This window comes from Calidris pugnax, unplaced genomic scaffold, assembly GCF_001431845.1.
Source record: "Calidris pugnax isolate Ruff unplaced genomic scaffold, ASM143184v1 scaffold44, whole genome shotgun sequence".
Classification (NCBI taxonomy): Eukaryota; Metazoa; Chordata; class Aves; order Charadriiformes; family Scolopacidae; genus Calidris; species Calidris pugnax.
In genome coordinates this window covers 47,604,813-47,624,391 of record NW_015094506.1, presented here as the reverse complement: position 1 = coordinate 47,624,391, position 19,579 = coordinate 47,604,813, and the positions used below count along the sequence as shown (strand labels likewise).

The 19,579-nt window shown below is 36.6% G+C and overlaps 1 protein-coding gene across 9 annotated transcripts in view; it reads right to left on the bottom strand.

Moving 5' to 3' along the window:
- The window catches only part of CD36 (CD36 molecule (thrombospondin receptor)), a 38,814-nt gene extending 20,662 nt beyond the window's left edge, over nucleotides 1-18,152 (bottom strand). The window contains exons 1-2 of one of the 9 annotated variants that reach the window (XM_014963801.1): nucleotides 18,009-18,152; nucleotides 5,098-5,335 (exon numbers count right to left, since the gene is read on the bottom strand). In XM_014963801.1, coding sequence (XP_014819287.1) covers nucleotides 5,098-5,217 — 120 coding nt within the window. In that variant the 5' untranslated portion in view covers nucleotides 5,218-5,335; nucleotides 18,009-18,152. Of the gene's footprint in view, nucleotides 1-5,097; nucleotides 5,336-9,214; nucleotides 9,368-13,699; nucleotides 13,841-16,848; nucleotides 16,990-18,008 lie in introns of those variants that run through there. The other 8 variants (XM_014963805.1, XM_014963802.1, XM_014963804.1 and 5 more) reach the window with 8 other exon arrangements.
- Nucleotides 18,153-19,579: the final 1,427 nt, after the last annotated feature.

Below are 19,579 nucleotides of genomic sequence, written 5' to 3'. Positions count from 1 at the left end.
ATGGTAATTTGGGAAACTACTAATTTGCAATTGATAATATGAATCACTTCTCAACTCCCTAGTCAACCTACATCAGCTCTAATATCTTATGCAACGATTAGCTGTTGTTAGCAAAAGTAGCTATACAAAATGTAATTGCTGCGTAGTCAAGTTCATTTCATGACCTAACTGTGCAAGACTGAGTGAAATCAATGGGAACTTTAAACCCTTTTGCTTCTGACACAATTTCCCACCCACTTGTGGTGGGTCAACTGGGAATACATAAATTCAAGAAAAGCTGAGCAGTCAACAGTCAAACTTGCTGTACTTTGTTGCTTTACACTAAATTCAGTCAGCGTGATTACTGATGAAGACATACAAAATTAAGACAAAGTGGCTGTCTTTACAAAGGGGCTGGACAGATGGACAACAGATGCCATTTTCTGGGAACTGAGACGTGTCATGAATACTTTAGGCTGTAACAAAATTGTTACTAGTTCATCTCTATGTGTTGGATGTGTTGGGCTGCATTGGTAACAAATATGAGGAATAGCCATTTATTGTTTTAAAGTGATGATTATTATCTTGTTATTGGCATTTCTATTCAGGCTTTTTTGGATCAAAATGTTTAGTACTTTTTCAGTCTTTGATCATAAAAAATTATGGAAGCCAATCAAGTTTATCTTTGGTAATGCTGGAATATTTGTGATTAGATCACTTCTGTTCTGCTGAGAGCCAGAAGTCGCTTTAGCGTCATTTGTTTACATAAAGAAGTATCATACAAAAGTGAGAAACACAATTTTAAATTAGAAGTGTTTCCTATGCCTCCAGTAGCTGAGGAGATACAATCCAGTCAATGATAAATAACAGGTATGTAGAGAGACAGATGGCTAAACAAAATAGTATCTAAAATTGATAGCTTTATTTCTAAAAATAGCAGAGACTAACCCTGAGGACTGTACAGAAAAAGCACAGCATTGAGGTATTGTGGCAAATCATACACCATTCTGTATTATCAATTCATCAGGAATTCAATATATTAACTAACATTATGTGGCTTCTGTTAACCTCTTGAGCTCACATGCTTTGGTAGAAAGCAAAAGCCCTTAGAGATGTGGTGATAAAAATCTTTCTGGCAAATCTTTTCTGGCAGCTACCAATGGGTTTGAGTGGTTAGACCTAGCTGGAAAAAAAGGCTGATCATAACTGAAATGATAGGAATTTTTGCCTAAATAAATAACATTGTTTTAAGGAAGGGAAAGGCAGAAAGTAGAAATTGAGCCATGTCAAAATATATCCTTCCGAAAATACCAGATGCAAGCTTTCTGATTTGCTGTTTTGAATTCACCTTTCATTTTGATTTTTTTTTAATGTTAGACATGATGTCTAATAATAATGAGAATAGTCATGATAATATGCAACTGAAATGTGTACAGTCAGTTAAAAAAGTATGTTTTGATAGTCACAAACAAAATATTTTTGCAAAGAACTCAGAAACTTTCATGTTTCACTCCTAGCGTATCAAGGAGATTTTTCTAAACCTCGAAGGCTTTCATGGAAAGGGATGTCTCCCCTATGGATAGATTCAGTATTTGGGGAAACCAGGATTTTTGCCCTTAGGTACTGAAATCAAAGGCACGTCTTAAGGGGCAAGTCTGCTTCCCCTGAATAGTACCAGGCCTGAAATATCTTCACACTAATCTCATTCACTGGATCCCTGCCAAGATACTGCCTGTGGTGGTGTCATTTTGAGTATGCTCTTCAAGTAACTGTTTCTAAAAAGATTCAGAAAATTTATATAATGTTGAAATTCTTTAAGCCCTGTCCCCCACTAGAGGCAAGAGTGGAAACAGCTTATCCAAAAAAGATGTGAGACAGAGGTAAAGCAATCTGGGGTTGGAAAACGACAATGTGTTTTCTGTAGAAGAACGGAGTTATGTTACTAAACTGGAACCCATGAAGAAGTCACATCTTGTTGTTCTATGCTACATGGAGTTTGTTTGGGCTGTCCACCCATGGACTCATAGGTGGAGAACAGTACCAGCCTGCAAGGAGGTAACAGTCTATACCCTGAGAGTCTCTGTTAAATTTCTAAGGGCACCTGAGATTGTCTATATTCTTGCAGATGTTTCCTCTTTCCTGCAAAAACAGTATGCAGCCTTACAGCAAAATATATCCTCCAGTGTTTACTCAGGTTAATCTCTCAATGACTGCAATAAAGATATGAGGCTGGTAGTGCTTGGTAAGCTGAAAGGACGTGTGCTTAAGGGAAGTGTGCTCAGGCTTCCACTGCTAGCACAACAAGAACAGTAAGAACTATTGATTGCATTGAATTTTGAAATTGAAGTTGTCCCCATTAATTGGTAGATGCTAAGAAGCTCAACTGGACTTGCTTGAGAGTAAATTGATGATAATGTGATTTGACTAAATCTTGATAACAAGTTAATTTATGAAAATTTGACTTGTTATAGTATGAAGTGTGCTAAAACTATTCTTTCAGGAGAAAAAAAAATAATTCAACATTTGTTTCTCTAATCCAGCAATAATATTTCATAGCAAAATCCATTTCCCCTAGAAATATAGACTTGGACTTATTGTGTCACTGTTAACTTGTACAAAGAACTGATATTTACTCTGAGATAAGATAAGCAGAGGAACAGCTAAGGGTCTTTTTTCAAGCTTTGGACTGTGCAGAATTTAAGACATAATTTTGCTTATAATGGTGATACCTGAAACAGTTTTTTCCTTTTATTAAATATATGTCATTTTGACATTTATTTTCACCAAGTGGGTGAGGACCCCAAGTTCAGGCTTTGCCTCATATAAGTCCAAACGGAAGTAGAAAGGCTTCCAGGCCATATCTGAGAGAACTTCTCACTTGGGTATTTTCCCGTCCTAGAGTCTCGATTCTTGAGAAATTCAAAATGAAGTTGTCATCGAAACTGATCTATTTCTACCAAACATTTCCTTAAAAAATGACATATCTAAAAGTGAAATATTGCCGAAAAAAAAATATTTTCAGTATGCTCTGCTCAGCAGACCTGCCTCCTTTGCAGTCAGCTCTATATTTATCTTCAATACTACTGCAGTGAATAACAAATATTTGTTGTTCTTATAGCCCTTTCATTAACACTGGTAAATCAGAATTACTTAGACTCGATTCCTTCTTGAGCATCTGCTGAACTGATGTCATATTTCAGCTGTTGCACCTTGACATATCTTTTCTGAAAAAGAATAGTCTTAGTTGTCTTAGAGTATCATATTCTCACTAAAGAGTCAGCATGATAAATAGGAAAAAAATGATCTAGTATGACTTGTGATAAGGAAAAATCCCATCCATTTACTTAAATAAATAAAGCCTCTACAAATTTACTCTTTCCTTCTTTATACGAATACTGGTGCAAATTTTCCTCTTTGTATATATCAAACAAGCTGCCTTGAAATTAGTACAAGCATCTGAAACGTGATCACAATGCAGAAAATTATATAGAGGTTGAGGAAAAAATTACTCTGTCTAATACTTTAGCACTAAGAACTCATGCAGGTACAATTTCTTATGTAGACATTTGCAACTCATGCTGTGTAACTGGCTCATTATTAAAAATAAGCAAATGAGCACATAGCACTGCTAATATGTGTAATTTGCTTTGAAAATACTTAATGGCATAAGACAACACTGAATTAACTCAAAGTAAATATTTAAAGTAAGGAGATATACACTTTTAAAACTATGTACTTTCTAGAAAGCCTGCCAGTTCCTCAATACGTTAATCAATTAAGATTATTTGCAAATATAGAGAGTATGACTTATTTGTAAAATGTTGCAAGGTGAGTGGGACATTATCTAGTGAGAATTATTTTTTTTATTTTCTATAGATTTGAAAATTTCATGAAAAATACAGTAAGAATTGGAAAATTCCTCTACATTTAGGTTTTCACTGAGTTTGCTGACAAAATCAAAACGTTATGTAGAACCCATTTTTTTTCAATTTTTTAAAAAAAGTGATGGGAGGATCTAGATAAGGCCTTAACGGAGAGTTTAATGTTTTCTGACAGTTCATATATCCACCTTCTCAAATGACATCAACAGCTGTTGACTTAAAGGCAGTCTTCCAGAAGGGCCTTTGAATAAGTATCTCCAAGATCTCTACAGTCTTCAGCGCCACATCAGATCATTAGGAAGACTAACCATTGGGCAAAGACCTTAAGGCTTCCAGATTTTTAACTGTAGGAGAGCCCACTGCAGTGACCCCAAGGAGACTCCATGGTGGACATCCCAGGGCTTCCATGGACTTTCATTCCAGATTACTCCATGGTTTAGACCTTCAGTTATATACCTTTATCACCAAAGATCTAACAAATTAATTTTCAATTTTTCTTTAAAGACAAAATGAGACTTTAAAGACATAAAATCATCTAAAAATAAGGGAAAAAAAATGCATCTGCAATCAGATGCAAAATTGTGGATGCAAAATTGCATCTACAACACTCTACTTCAATTGTTCTTCACACTCCTTGATTCAAGGAGACATGAAGATACAATCAGATCCTGTAGTCTTGTGGAGCACATTGGCTTGGATCATGTAGTCACAGATGGGAGCTAAATGCATGTAAGTGTAGGATTAGATTCTGCATCAGAATTTTGTTTCGATTATTTGCACATAATGTAAACAGTACATAAATATAAGTGCATGGAGTCAGTACTAAAATAAGAAATAAATAAGAAAAATAAATAAGTGGATTGCCATGGAGAAAAAAATAAAGAAATTAGAAACAAACATCATTAAAATAAAAATTTAAAATGTTTACTTTAAATTACATTACTGAAAACACATCTTGAAAACATATTTTAGCTTTTCATGTGCAGCATGAAAGACAGCAAGCAAGCAATGAAACATGGTAATATAATTAGTATATTAAAAAATATTGCTGCAGCATCTCTTCCCAAGGAAGTTTGGATTGCATATGTTACAAAAACTAGGTTTAATAAAGAAAAGAAAAGGAAAAAAGGAGAAACAGAACACAAGATTTAGAAATATCAATTTTAGAAATAACACCTATTCAATAACCACAAACCATACCTATTTAAAAAAAAAAAAAAAAAGAAAAAACTTGTACCTTCTTTATTGCTTTGCCTATCAGGATGTCTCCAACCGGTATCAGCACTCCTCCAAAGATAGCCAGCACACCACCGATGATGGCCCCAGTGAGAAGACCACAATTTCTGTTACAGCCCATTCCTCTCCTTTGTCAGGGTGCAGACAAACAATGCAAAAATTTCCTTGCTGGAAGGCTTGACAGCTTTGTCCTCACTTCTTGGTCTCAATGGACTCACTGATCTTCCTGAGAGGAGCTGCTGATATAAGGAGAGAGTGAACAAAAATCACATTCCAAAGCTCAAAGTGCAAAGTGCATGATGTGAAGCAGGTAGGAAGATAACACATCAAAAACAGCCAGTCAGTGGCAACCAGTGCCAAAAAAGAGTTGCATATACTTTAGGCAAGCTTTTTTTTTGGCTCTGTTGCATTAGGGCACGCTGACATAATTACTATTCAGCTGCCACTCTTCCTGAGATAAGCACCTTCTCTAACATCTCTCTGTGCCAAAGGAGGAGGTTATGGTGTTCTGCTTTTATCACAGCCTGCAATGCCCATGGCTCCCACTTCAGGCAAAACAAGGACTTTACACCACTAGTTTGAGCTACTTAGGTTGTTTCTGCACTATGCCAGTAAGGAAGTCCTCAAGGTCCACCAGCACCTTGGTGGGAATGGCAGCCTCTCATGAGAGGCACCTACAAGAAGTTTGTCTCTCCAGATTTCTGTCAGTCCACAGTCTACTAATGAAGGGATAAAACTTTGTTTCAGCAACTTGATGACAAAGGCATAGCTGGATTTTCCTTTTGGAGTTGCATTCTTACCATGACCTAGTTTCAGCAATCCCAATTGCTTTACAGAAAGGCAGACTTCTTCAAGTCAGTCTAGGTTTTGATCGTTGAAAGATAGAACACCTTATATTTCAAGCTCATTCAGTCTCAGAAAAAAAAAAAAAGTCTGCAATTACTCATTGGAAAACAACAGGTTTGTTTTTGCTGGTAATTGCTGGTAATATGTGTTAATTTATCTTAAGATCTGGCCCCTAGAGAAAGGTGTTGTAAAGAAAATCAGAATAATACTAGTTCTGAGAGATTTGGTAAACCATAAACTCCAAGTGATATTTTTTCCTATTTGTTACTGTTTATGAATAACTGAGAGAAAGAGTTGCCTAATTTGCAATTTAGTCTTGCTCAAGAATTAATTACATCCACAGAATTTGCAAGATTGTTATTCGTTCAAGGCCTCCAGCTAACAGAAAATCTGCTGGTTTCTATTTTAGAAGTCATTGTCCATTTCCTTTTTATTCTTACTAGTTTCTGTTTGATAACATGTTGTGATCATCTCTAAAATCAATTTTAAAGCAGCTATTAGTTGCAGAGTTAATTATGCATTCAAGGCCAAACACAGAAACCAGAAAGATAGAGTGGAAGGACAACCCAACCTGAATTCCCCTTTTACTCATGAGTACTAAAGGTCTAAAAATCTTCACAAATTTCTAAATAATAAATCATGTGTAGGAACAGCACGTGTTTTGCTCTCATAAATGCAGTTATGAGGTCCTTTTATTAAAAAATAGGCACACACTGACATATAAGGTACCGTGGGCAGCAGGCTAATGATGTGTTCTCCGCTGTTCTTACCAAACTCAGAATTATATCCTATCCGTACCTGAGCCCAGAATTCTCCTTTTATCAGCATTGGAAACCCACCTTTTCCAGGTGGGTTTCTTGCACCAGCAGCAGTTTATGTCTCCCTTGCCATTAACAATGACTATTCCTGTACATTTGAGCTTGTTTGGTATTTTTATCATTTCTCCTTGGATACTTGCTGGCAGATTGACCAAATGACTACTTGCAGTCTCAGAAAAATAAATGTCAGCCACCTGCCACCAGATCATTACTCGTGATTCCCACATCAAAACTTCACCCTTTGATGCTTTACCTGCACATATACAAGGGACCAAGAAAGAAAACAGATTTGGTTGAAGTTCTTGATTTTCACTAGGGACTGAGAAGAGTCTCTTCACAGCTGTAAACCTGGCTTTTCTGCTGGAGGAAGTACACCTTGTTTGAACCACAGGTTGGCTTGGTTGCTTTCCTCTCTACCAGCTCTGTTACTCTGTGCCTTAGCCTAGAACACCAGTAGAAACTCATCAAATGGGTAACATTAAGAAAAAAAAATCCATTTTCCCAAACTTTCAATGCAACTTGTTGCACTTTTCACAAAGATAACTGAAAGATGACTTGGCTGAATTATAAAAACTCCAAGTTACTAAAGGCTCTTTGATATAGTGGATGAATGCATAATGACTACTGACGAACCTCAAAGTAAAGTCAAGTTGGAAATTCATTCTGAAGAACTTTTAAGTGAAAGTCACTAGGACCAACTCTCATATCTTTGTGGTTATGTTCAGATTAGGATCTTTAGTGTGGCAAAATAAGAATTGTAATATGGCTGTGCAACTCATTGGATAAGTGACGTGGCTATTTAAAAATCTGACTGCTATTACACATTGTAGCAAATCTAAGGAGAAGAAGATATTCTCAACAAAATCAAATTATGAAAAGTACATATTTCAGGTTGTTTTTTTCCCCAATGTTATATATTCTAACAGATTTAAAAAAAAAAAAATGTGAAAATCCACATTTTAAAATTTTAAATGGAAATTATCTCTTCCAGAAGTGTTTAAAGAGGATTTTTAGACATTGCCAGACTTTTTATTCTTGGCTTACACACTGAAGCTTTTCAAATTCAACAGAAATACATTTCCATCTAAGTCTGTACAAGGTGTTCCAATGGATTTTTGGTGTGTTAGGTAGACTAAGTATCTCCCATAAACACTGGCAATAAACAGCTAGAATGCAACTGGCTGCTACTTTTGCCAATTGTAAAATATTCACCCTTCTCCCACCAAACACAATGCAATAGCAGTCTAGACATACCTCAATTTATGCAATTCAAATTATCCATTACACAACATCGATGAAGGACACTCACAACATAACACTCAATTTCACATAGAGGTCAACAAGCTATTCTCATCTATCACAACTGAATGTAAAATATGAAAATATAAAATATTAACTAGAAATTTACAGTTGTGTCTGGGAACCCATATTCAAGCAAAAATTATTTACCTTAAGCAGAATAGATGGTACCATAACAAAAATACATATTGTCTATGAGATTACATGATAATTTAAATTTAGATTTGACTACAGGTTTCATAGGAATTTTCACCCCACTCCAGAGTGTTGCATATGAACTTTTTAATATTGTTTCTCATGTCCTTACTAGAATATTGACAATGGAAATGGTCCATTGAAATCTCTGAAAAGTTACCTTTACAAGCAAGTGAATAGGAGGAAAGATGCAAAATGTTATTAAACTTTTTCTTCCGTACTTAATTTATAATCCTGTACATGACAGTTTAAAGCAAGCCCTTATAAAAATCAAAGAATAATATCTGTTCTTCTTAATGATTTCTCCAACTCTAACAGTAATTCTTAAACATTATTTGATATGGCATTACTTCAATTCTGTCAGAGAATCAGGTTTACTGCAACTGCATGGGGAAGAGGCAGTGTGTATAGTTAAAATTAAAATGGGTTTTGAAAATGCCAATTAAGAGTTACAACTCAAAACACAATTATATTTCTTTAAACATAGTTACAGTTTCTCCAAGGTCAGACGGTGGGATTAAAAATTGTGAAATTATTAAAACATATATTTGCAAGGAAGAGGTTATTTCTGCTTTTTTATTAATCTTTGACATATTTTGAAATTATAGTTTGAGCTTTTAATCTGCAATAGCAAATGTCACAAATATAACTTTTAAAAAATGGATTTCTTATAAACCCACATGACTCCACAACTGTAGTTTCAAGAATATTAAATATCAAAAGACAGACTGCAAATGGGAAAGCCAGCAATACTGAACATAAGATATCATTGCTAACATAGTAATGAAGCATTTCACTAATACATGTAAAATTTTGCTTTTTCTTGCAAACAGCTTTGAAAAATCTTGCCATTTTATTTTATATTACAAATAGATATTTTCAAGAGCTTTCCACCAACTGATTTTAAAAGTATTTCTGAGGAAAGCCCTCTGATTTTAAGCGTTGTATCATATGACTCACCTTGAATAAGGGCAACTGACTTTTCAGCTGAAGGTACAAGTACTTAATACATGACTTGCATCAAGTTACAAGAAGACAAGCAGCTAAATCTCCCCACCAAGCACATACCCTCTAAACTCCGGGGGAGTGTTTATATATTCCAAGAGACGTCAGTTCCCTCTTTATCTTTTTGCCAGAAGAAAAAGTTAAGTTGTATTGGTGCTGGGGTGGAGGGGGGAACGTTATTTTTACAGTGTGACTAAAAGCCACTACCTACATCTCGTGGTAATATACTTAGCAGCTGCAATCTTTGTCAAATTTTGATCCAAGTGAGTCAAAGGTCAAGGAGACAAAAGGGTAACTTACTTATTTGGTTCCTGGTCACTTCTCTAATATCCATTTGCTTTAAAACTGCTCATATTAACAAGTTATGACTAAGCAGTACCTACATCTTCTTAAAGAATATTTTCAAATCTGCTTTGCTATGCCCTGCTGTATAAATAAAGCCTTACTACTGCAGTCATTCTCTGTCAAAATACAGCTTAATCATTATGATAGCATATTTTCAAACAATAAAAATCAGGAAATGTCAGAATATTTTTTAAAGAGATTTTATTTCCCATGTTGGATTGCAACATTTCCTCATAAAGTGCTAAGGCTCTTCCTCTTTTACTACTTGTTCAATGAACTTCATCCCAGAAGCTTCTTTATTTTAATGTATCTAAAAATCAGTTATTTTTATGCTGACATCTGTGCAGACCAAAGTGTCACCCCACCACCATGTCTACTAAAAATTAACAATAACGTGTTTGGCAAGCTTCTGCACAAATATTTTTTAAATACCTCCTCATCCCAGGTGAATTAAATGAATGGTTTGTTTTAAAAGTTTTTTTCTGGCAGCAGCAGCATAAGGAAGTAATTTATATTTGGCTTATTTACTTATAAGAGAGAAATGATTCCTAAAAATAGATTCTTACCTCCAGATGTTCAGGGTATAGCACAGAATTGTTTGTGGTCCACATGTTTAGTACATGCTATGTGTTTTGACTGATCATTTTTCTGGTTTTGATATTGTCCTATTTGAAAGTTAAGCTTTTGTGGAAGAAGCCTCCTTCTTTTGATCTACTTCTGCTAAGTAAATCTAAGGTGGATGAAGATTAATGAATTTGAGGTTTTATCTCCTACTAGTAAAAGTGAGAGCCTGGTCCTTTGAAAGCAACCTGTAGCAACCTGTCTTTGTACAAGGCTCACTGCCAGGGAAAGCTGGTGACCCTGAATCACTCCAGTTTTACATCCTTGAAAAGTGGAGTAAATTTGCTTTCCTCTATTCTCTAATTAAAGAATGGAGTTTAACTGCTGAAAGAAGCAGTCCTCCATGCTATGGTTCCCATGCACTACTTCTATGAATATCATTAATAATTATTTATATTGGACTTCTCTTTGTATGATGCTCTCATTCGGGATGCTCCAGCTTTCCTCTCAGGCTGCACTGCCTTCTTCACGTCTCATTTGTCTCTTCTAAAAGAGTTATTCACAGTTATTCACACTCAGTTATTCACACCTGCTCACAGAGATGTTCTCTACCATGCTCATTTTCTCCATTTCCATTATATGGGATTCAGCATGCAACACTCGTAAGGGAGGAAAATATCTACTGTTAGTTTTTTATTTTTTGAATACTAAATGCACCAAAGCAAATGCAATGAAGCTCAGTTTTCAACATATAAATGCTGAGTTGTATCACCTGATTTTGTGACTTATGGTGTCCTGTTATTGACCTATATAAGCAAAATCCTTTCTAGCAGGCAGTGGTTGGCAGTGAAATAAGGGCTTCCAGGTTCAACTGCATAAACCAGATAAAAGTATTTGAAGCTAAGAGAGTTGTGCACTTCTGGATATCAGCGATTTCTGTTTCTTAAATAAACTTAAAAAAAAAAAAAAAAAAAAGAGCACGAAAACAAACGAACAAAAAAACCAACAACCCCAAACCATAAGTACTTAATGGGCCTTTTGAGTTCTCTGGATTCATATCAGAGTTCAGAGGTTATAGGGGAGAAAATACAGAGCAAAGACAGAAAAAGCAAAAAATTATGTAGTTCATTGGAGTTTGCAACAGCAGGCAAACTACCCCACAAGGAGAAACTGTTGAGACAGATAAATAGTGCAAATGACACTCACATGCTTGATAAAAATACAGAAAACCGCAGCAAGCAGAAAAAGACAAATGCAGTTGTCAACACCAAATGAAATCCACTCACACTTCGTGGAATAAACATACTACTGAGAAGAAAATACTGAAGAGACGAGTGTGATTCTTAGCTTTTCTAGACATCTCATAGCAGGACCTTTTGGAAATCACTTTCTTTGGGGTGCTTTCTAAACACAGTGGGAACAAAGGAGGAGAGTTATCATCTTTCTATATGTCCTAAGATTCCTAAACACTCAATGCCCTCCTTTTTTTTTTTTTTTTTTTATGTTAAGATCCCTTCCATCAGGGGATGACATAGCTTTATGGCACATATAATTTGAATTTTGAGGATGCCCACATAAATGTTCTTACATTCCTGTGGTAATTCTCTGATGTAAGTACAGCACAGCTCAGCACAATCTTATGCTCCTGTGTCTACACAGTCATGGCACTCACAGTGTTTCTTCATCTGCCTATTTTAAGACTTGTCAAAACTACTCTTAACATTAATCCCTTGTCAGATGTGGAGATGTTAGCAGATGTTACCTGAGGTTAGTGAGCAAATTAGAAAACTCCTGGAAACTCCTGTCTCTACTTTTAAAAAGAAATCAAAATCAGCCTTCTAGTTGTTAAGCAAAGTGCCAAGCCCTAGGGTAGGAGATGAGACTAATGTTTTCAGCATTCAAAACATGATTTTCTATAATCATGTTTTGGGTAATCTATTTTGGGTAATCATGTTGGGTAATCTATTTTGAAATAAAGGTGTGAGGAATTACATTTGCCTCATTCCTATGGTAACTAAAATCACAGATTTATTGTTTATTGGGCTTATTCTGTTAGCATCATCTTATGTGGCTTCTACACTCCCTGCCCAAAATCCTGTTGCCACCACTCAGTGGTCCTCTGACTTCTCCAATTATTAAGCCCCACAAAAATGGTTGTGTCTTGCTCAGTAGTGAAAAATTTAAAGCATTCAAAAAACCACAAAAATAAGAACATGTGCCTCTTGTCCCCAGACAAGCTCTTTCTGATTCATCACACTCATGTTCACTCGTGCACTTAGTCCAACTGAGGAGAACAATGAAGATGAATCATCAAGAGAAGAAAATGTGCAATATGTCACCAGCTGGATGAGACTTCTGCCCCTCCATTTGTATTGGAGATACCAGGATGTGTTCCTTCATAGGGAGTGAAATTTCATATTCATGAAAGGTAGTTTGATTCTTTATGGAAAGGAAAACCTTCTGTGTATTACGACATCACATAATGGATAAGAAGCAGCACATGAGCTATCCACCCAGACCAGCCTCAACAATTTACTTCAATCCTATTGTATTAGAGGCTCCCCTAGAGTGAACATGGCCTATCTTCAGGTACTGTCTATAGTGGACTTTAATATATAGCACACAAATTATAGAAGTAATAAAATGGAAGTAATATTTTTTTCCTAAATTATATATTCACTGTCTCTGTCCCAGCTACCCTCACTGTTACTACTATTTTATACCACCTTTCCAAAAGGTCATTTTCCAAAAGCCCAGGGATAGAACAGATTATATGGCAGGAAGAGTCATCTCACTTTGAAAGAATGAAGTATCAAGGTATTTCAGTTGTTTCAGTTTTGCTTTCAGTATCTTGTCTCTAAGGTCCTAAAAGAAATAAAAGACATGGTTTCACAGCAATAATTCTTTTCTTGTTTAAAGTTAATTACAAATATTTGTTGCAAATAACTTTAACCAGGTAAAAAGCAAGCCTCTGGCCTAAGGAAGATTAATTGGTTTCCTCTCCTCTCAATGGAGAGGTATGAGCACATCCACAGACTCATCCCGTCTACTTTAAATGCTTATCTGCAGCAAAGATGTATCATATCCTTTGGGGGTACTGCTGTCTCTCCTTTAATTGCAGAGGACCTAAATGACTTGTGTAAATTAGACATCTAAATTTTAGAAGGTTAATGTTAGAACAATTCCACTTCAACTCTCAAAAAAGTCTTTCACTTCCTCCCCTCATCATTGCACCATATCAAAAATACCAGCACAGCTATACAAGGTTCTGCTAAGTGCAAACAAGTTGTGAAGCAAGAAGAAAATACAATGAGAAAACTTCAAAATATTTACCACATGACATTAATGGAAAGTTAGGCCAAAGATTGCAGAATTAGCGTGGCATTTTCTTGGCCACCTTACATCTCAGACTTTTACTGCAGGTGTGTTGGCCTTCAAAACTTTCTAGCGTATGCCCTGAAGCGTACTCCAACCACCCATAGCAAGCAGTCTTCAGCCCCCCGAAAAAAGATCCTCCCAGACATGCATTAATACCTGATTTCTTACCACAAGAACTTGGAAAACTCATTCTGAACTGCCATGTAGCTTCTTCATTACCCACTAGATTCCCAGATGGAGTATTCCCAGCTCTGTGAAGTGTTAGGACCTAACATGCCACCCCTTGTGATTCTCAATGTGTTCTGACGATACGGAAAACATCCTAAAATACCACTGGTTAAAGCCAACTTGGCAGCAGTACAGTGGAAACAGCGTGATATCTTTGGTTCCTTGAAGCGATGAGTTTCTCTGTCAAATTGTAACTAGGTTCTTTAAGGGGAAAATGGGTGATTTTTCCCGGTAGCTGCTTCCGTTCATTTTTTTCCCCAGAAATAGTAATTCTGATCTCTTCTTCACTGACTGATGCATGCATAAACTGCTGCCTTTCTCAGTCCTCTATATAATTTTAAAAATTGTTTTGAAATTATTTTAGCTGGAGAGAGAGGTGAAGAAAGCACAAGAGGGGCAGAGATAGAGCGGATTTTGATTCTTCCACTCCTGTGGGTTCATGTGAGAGTCACACAGAACATAGATAGGAAGGAACTTCGTAGAACTGAACCCAATACAGAAACTGTAATATAATAACTCAGGCTTCTGTGTGAGTCTGAAGCAGTTAAGAGCTATAAAAATCTGTTACCTAAAGAGCTAGGTCAGTCTATTAATGCTAGAGATGTTTCTCACTGAAACCTAAGGAGGGCACAGAGAGGGGGCTTCTATGGTAGGGAAGAAAAATTTTGAAAGCAGACATCTTTTGATAGTCAAGAGAAATTTAATAAATCTTGCTCCTACTTGGATATATTCCATTTCTTGCAAAACTCTTCTTCTTGGCTTAGAAGTCACAGAATAATGGAGTAATTCAAAACTCCTTCACTGGTGCAATACGTGGTTGAGCAATAGTCACCATAGTGAATCATCCCAGACAATGGGAATGGCTTTGATGAATGACTCTGTAGTTCTTACGTTAGCTTTTGCCTACCAGCTACACCATAATTTTCTTGGTGTAATAATTACGAACAGCATACATACAGGGGATTTTTCCAATTAATGAAGAGGTAAGTTTAAGGTCAACTTTTTGGTGACTTCTCAAGAGACGGAGACCTGTCAAATAATTTACACCCTTTTCTTTCAGTTCATATGTTTCAAACCTGACGACATGTCCTTGGTATGAGCAACATTCAGAAGATCATCCCCACGACCGTTTGTCACCTCAAACACAAGGCATTAAAGACAAATCATGAGCCTACTGCCAGAGAAAAAAGCCTGCTCTTCATCAGGCCAACACAAGAAGAAAGCTTTACTTAACCAACCCCATGCTCCCAGCAGCACTTTGAGAATCAGAACTGGCGGTTGGGGCAGTGAGAACAGGAGATCCAGGCCTCTGCCAGTCAGACATATGTTTTCTACCAAAAATAAGCGCAACATAGAAAATCATCTGCAGAATTAATACAGGCCAAAGCCCTTCCCGATTAAGCTTTCTCCCTCGAAGGGAAATCTCAGAGACTACAGCTGTGGCAGAAACACGGAGCGAATGGAAAGACTGTCAGAAAAGCAGTTTGTCCCCTGCAGCTGGCAGCAGAGGTACAGGCTGTGGGGGTCTTCCAGGGTGAGGAAACAATACTCAGACAGCTTAGAAAAAATGTGAACCGACTGCCATCAAGTTTTCACCTTTTGTAGCCTTTCTTTATGTATATGGCAAGCTAGGCTTTATTTAAACTATTTTATTCTACAAAAACATTATTATATACATTCTCCTAGGCTTTTTCTCTTCTTTATTCTACTTGCTAATGCACTACTTGTGTGTATGACAAAAAAAGAAATTTTTCCTTTTTTAGTATTTTTCTTGAGAAGATATTTAATCACTACAATGAAAGTATAAAACATAGATAATGCATGCACACAAAATCCCAACTGAAAAAACAAACAAACAAACAAAAAAAACCCTTGCCACAAGAGATACCTTGGCAGCAGCTGAGGGAAATCTGTGTAGTATTATTTCATATTAGGAAACGTTAACAACTCTGAAGAACAGAGTAGTAGAAAAAAGTACCAGTGGTGAATTCTGTGCACTGGAAGTGAATGAAGCAGGCAACTAACAGATGCACTGAACTTCTCAGATTATGTCATTTTCTGATGCTAAGATATGGCATTATTCTTTCAAATGAAATCATGTTGCAGAAATATTTATATAACTATCAGTTACACAAAAAGTAGTTCCAAAATACAATAATTTAACTGAAGAAACCTACATTTCTGATCATTTTCCTGGTTTGGCCAATTATATAAGTGCTTCTGAAGTATATTTTGAGGACAGAAAAAAATCCTCAAAACTAGACAACTACAGATTACACATTTTTTATGAATAGGATATTTTTGCCAAGTAAAAAATAACAAATCACTGAGCTAATATCATTGTTGTTATAACCATTGTTAAAGAGAATGAAATCACTAAAATACCACAAGGTGTTAGTACATACATGACTATGCTATACATGTTGACTTGATCTCAGAAATTACATTTCAAAATTAATTTAAGATATGTTACAACAGCATCTTTACTGGACATGAATTATAATTTTAAATCTACACAGAAATGCACATGTATGCCTTTTTCCTGTAATCAATAATTACTATAGTATTTTATGTGGTCATTTATAACACATTTATAAAACATGCATTTTATGATCAACCATACACTTGATATTTCTCTTCATTCATATTTATTTTTATAATAAGTGTATATAATCCTTGATGTGATTGACCTTTATATATAAGATAATGATTCACAAATTATTAAACTATGTTACAGTTTTAAATGTGACTATATTAATTTTAAACTGAAGTTTACAGTTAAATATTAGCAATATATTAAATATTATCAAGATTAATATATATTAATTAATATATTAATATACAAGTGAAGTAATTTTATTATCAATATATCTACCTTTTCTAAATTTTAGTAAATGGGTTCTTCTTAGAATTATAAAGAATAGAGCCTGAAGGACATCTGTCTTTGCTTTTAATAATTCCAGCATGTAAGTGCATTTTGTTAGCAATAGGATGCAATAGTGCGCTCACAATAAATGAATACAATGTCCAACTGTGTGCTGAGAAAGTGCATTTAGTTCAGGAGCAGGGTCACATACCTGTGTGGAGGGAGAGCTGCTCTCACTACTCTTGCCACCAGGAACTGGAGGGCTGCAGAAGAGCCTGCTAAGTTAGCTCCTCATTCTCAGAAAAGTCAAGTTGCTGTAGCAACCCTATAGCAACCCTGGCTGCCCAGTGCCCTACGAGTCAGGGGATCTTTCGTCAGCCACAAAGAGAAATAGAAAGTTGCAGAGACCCTTTAAACTCCTTGATAGCTAAACTGTCTCCAGTGATAAGAAATTATAAGACAAAGATAATATTTTTACACTTTGCTCTTTGCAAGAAAGTCCAGCTCTAAGAAATCCTTTCAATGCCAGCCTCTGCTTCTGATCTCCTTGCGCTCTGCAATAGCCTGGCACTTGGAGGGAATGTGTCAGGTCCCTGTTGCCAATCCAGGACAAGCCTAATTGACTTTGCTCTTTGCATAAAATCTTTGCAAACACAGTCTAATCCCAGTTAATTCTCACAACACACTGCAAATCAGGTAAGGAGTTTAATACTAGAGAAAACCCATTTGGGCTTATTATACATATTTACACAAAGCACAGAGAGAGGTCAGAATGAGGAATCACAGCTGTTCAAATTCATGGGGCTCTTTCTACTGATCTAATGATTTCCACAGGCTTTGGTTCAGAATTTTGTTGTCTAAATGAACATCTGAGTCAAGTGACAGTGCTATTGCTTACTCTACCTGTCCTTTGGGATCCTCACTGGATTCCTTTTATCATAGCAGTGATGAAATGTTTAAAGTGCTTTTTAAAAACAATTAAAGTATTAAAGTTTTAAGCACTGTATTATTTTTTTTATTTGAACAGCAGATTGAAGTACCTACTTCTAGAGAGTTACAGCAAATAGCAACAGTGAGCAGCCTGTGTGCCAAGGCCTCTCATAATTAAGATAAAAGCTGTCCCAGAGCGTTAACAGGACCCTGAGGTGAGTCAGTATGAGAGGAGCTAGAAAGCTACATCCCACATTTACTAAATCAAGAAACATCCCATGGTATAAGTCTCTGCCTGGCTTTCTATGAAGTTTCTCCTTCTCTAAAGTTAGTTAGCAAATAAAGCTACAAGGGAAAGGAAGGAAACAAAAATATTCTTGAAATTTCCATTAATATGGATATTTTCTGACCTATCCCCTTATGTAAATGCTGTTGTTCTACCTTTGGTCTTCTTGGAGTCCCGTTGATTGCTTCCTGTGTGGCTTTCGCAGCTGCAGCCTCCAGCTTGTCGACAGACTTCCCTTCTGCCTTCTTTTCTTCCTTTTACTCCTGTTTCCTTCCCCAAGAATCTCCTCCCAACTCCAGCTCTCTGTATATCTCTCCCACCTTCCACCCTATTATCTCAGCAGTCACTCCTCCACCAAACATCTCCTCTGGTCCGTCTCCTCCCCCATTGGATTATCCTCCTGGTTTTTTCCCCACTTCCAGAATTTACAGCTTTCCACCCATTTTGTCCTTGTGCCCTGCCATTAACATTTATGTTTTCCCAAATCTTTCATGATACCTTTTTCTTTCTTCTCCTACTGCCCTTCTTCTCCCACTTCCCTTCTTCTCCCTCTGCCTGAAGTCCTGGTATACAACCTCACACTATCAGTTAGTCAAAAAGCTTGTTGCAACTGAAAGACAATGCTCTTTGGTACACAGATGAATCTTACCTGAAAAGGTTAATTATAAATAATAATTTAAGTTTGAAACCTTAATCCTGTAATGTGTTCTTGTTTGTGCTTCTTCCTAAAGCCTCAGAAGAGTAAACCCCATGGTAATCATGCCATATCTTTTCCCTGCCCAGCTGTCATTCAGCACTCTTTTTGAAGTCCTCCCACTCCTAAGAAAATGAATATTGAACAGCTTCACCCATAGACAAAGAAGAAAAGGTGTTCCAGGTAAGGAAAAGTGAACCTCGCCCTCAACTTACCTGTACCAGGTCAGAGAGAGGATCTGAGATGAGGCTGGGAACAACTCAGACTTCTCTGAACACAGAGGCAGGCACGTGCAGTTGCAGAGCAGACATACTGGACTACTAAAACCAGTGCTGCGCCCTTCCTTCCATCCCACAACAGCTAGAAAGGATAGGGATGTATCCTTTACCTCTTATGCTTTGAGAAGTCAGGACACTCATTAGTGTTTAGCGTTTAAAAACAATCCTTAAAATTACATAGGATGAAGATTACAGTACTGTAAACATGCCATCACACCATGAAACACCCCGGGCATGTTTGTGGCAGAGTGCACACCCTCCGTCTAATTATACTCAGGCTTCTCTGTTTTAGGCAAAAGGTAACAATAGTCACTTATCAGGTTCCCAAAATGGTATTGGAGAGGATTCAGCAGGACACTCCCAAGACTTTTTGGGTAGTAACAGCCACAGGATTACAGACATATAAATGCTTAGTCCCTCCAGCTTCTGGCAACCGTTTCTTCCATGCCACACTCTGCTCTGTTAGTGGGTTTCTAGTTTTTTTGCCAGTCTCTCTTTTAAAATTCATTTTCTCAGCTGCCAGATTCTAAAATGGACTTTTCCCCTTTCTCTAAGCTTTGTTATCAGTGTGTGTGTGCACGTCCTCTCAGGGGATAAACCTTGACCATATCAGAATGGTACTTTTAAAAGTCATGGACACACAGACAAAAATGGCCATCTCAGCATTGCACCCTCACACAAGAGGGAAGATTTTTCCACCATACTGCTGTGTGTGAGAACTGTTTTAACAAGTGTTACGCTTTCTAGGTCTTAT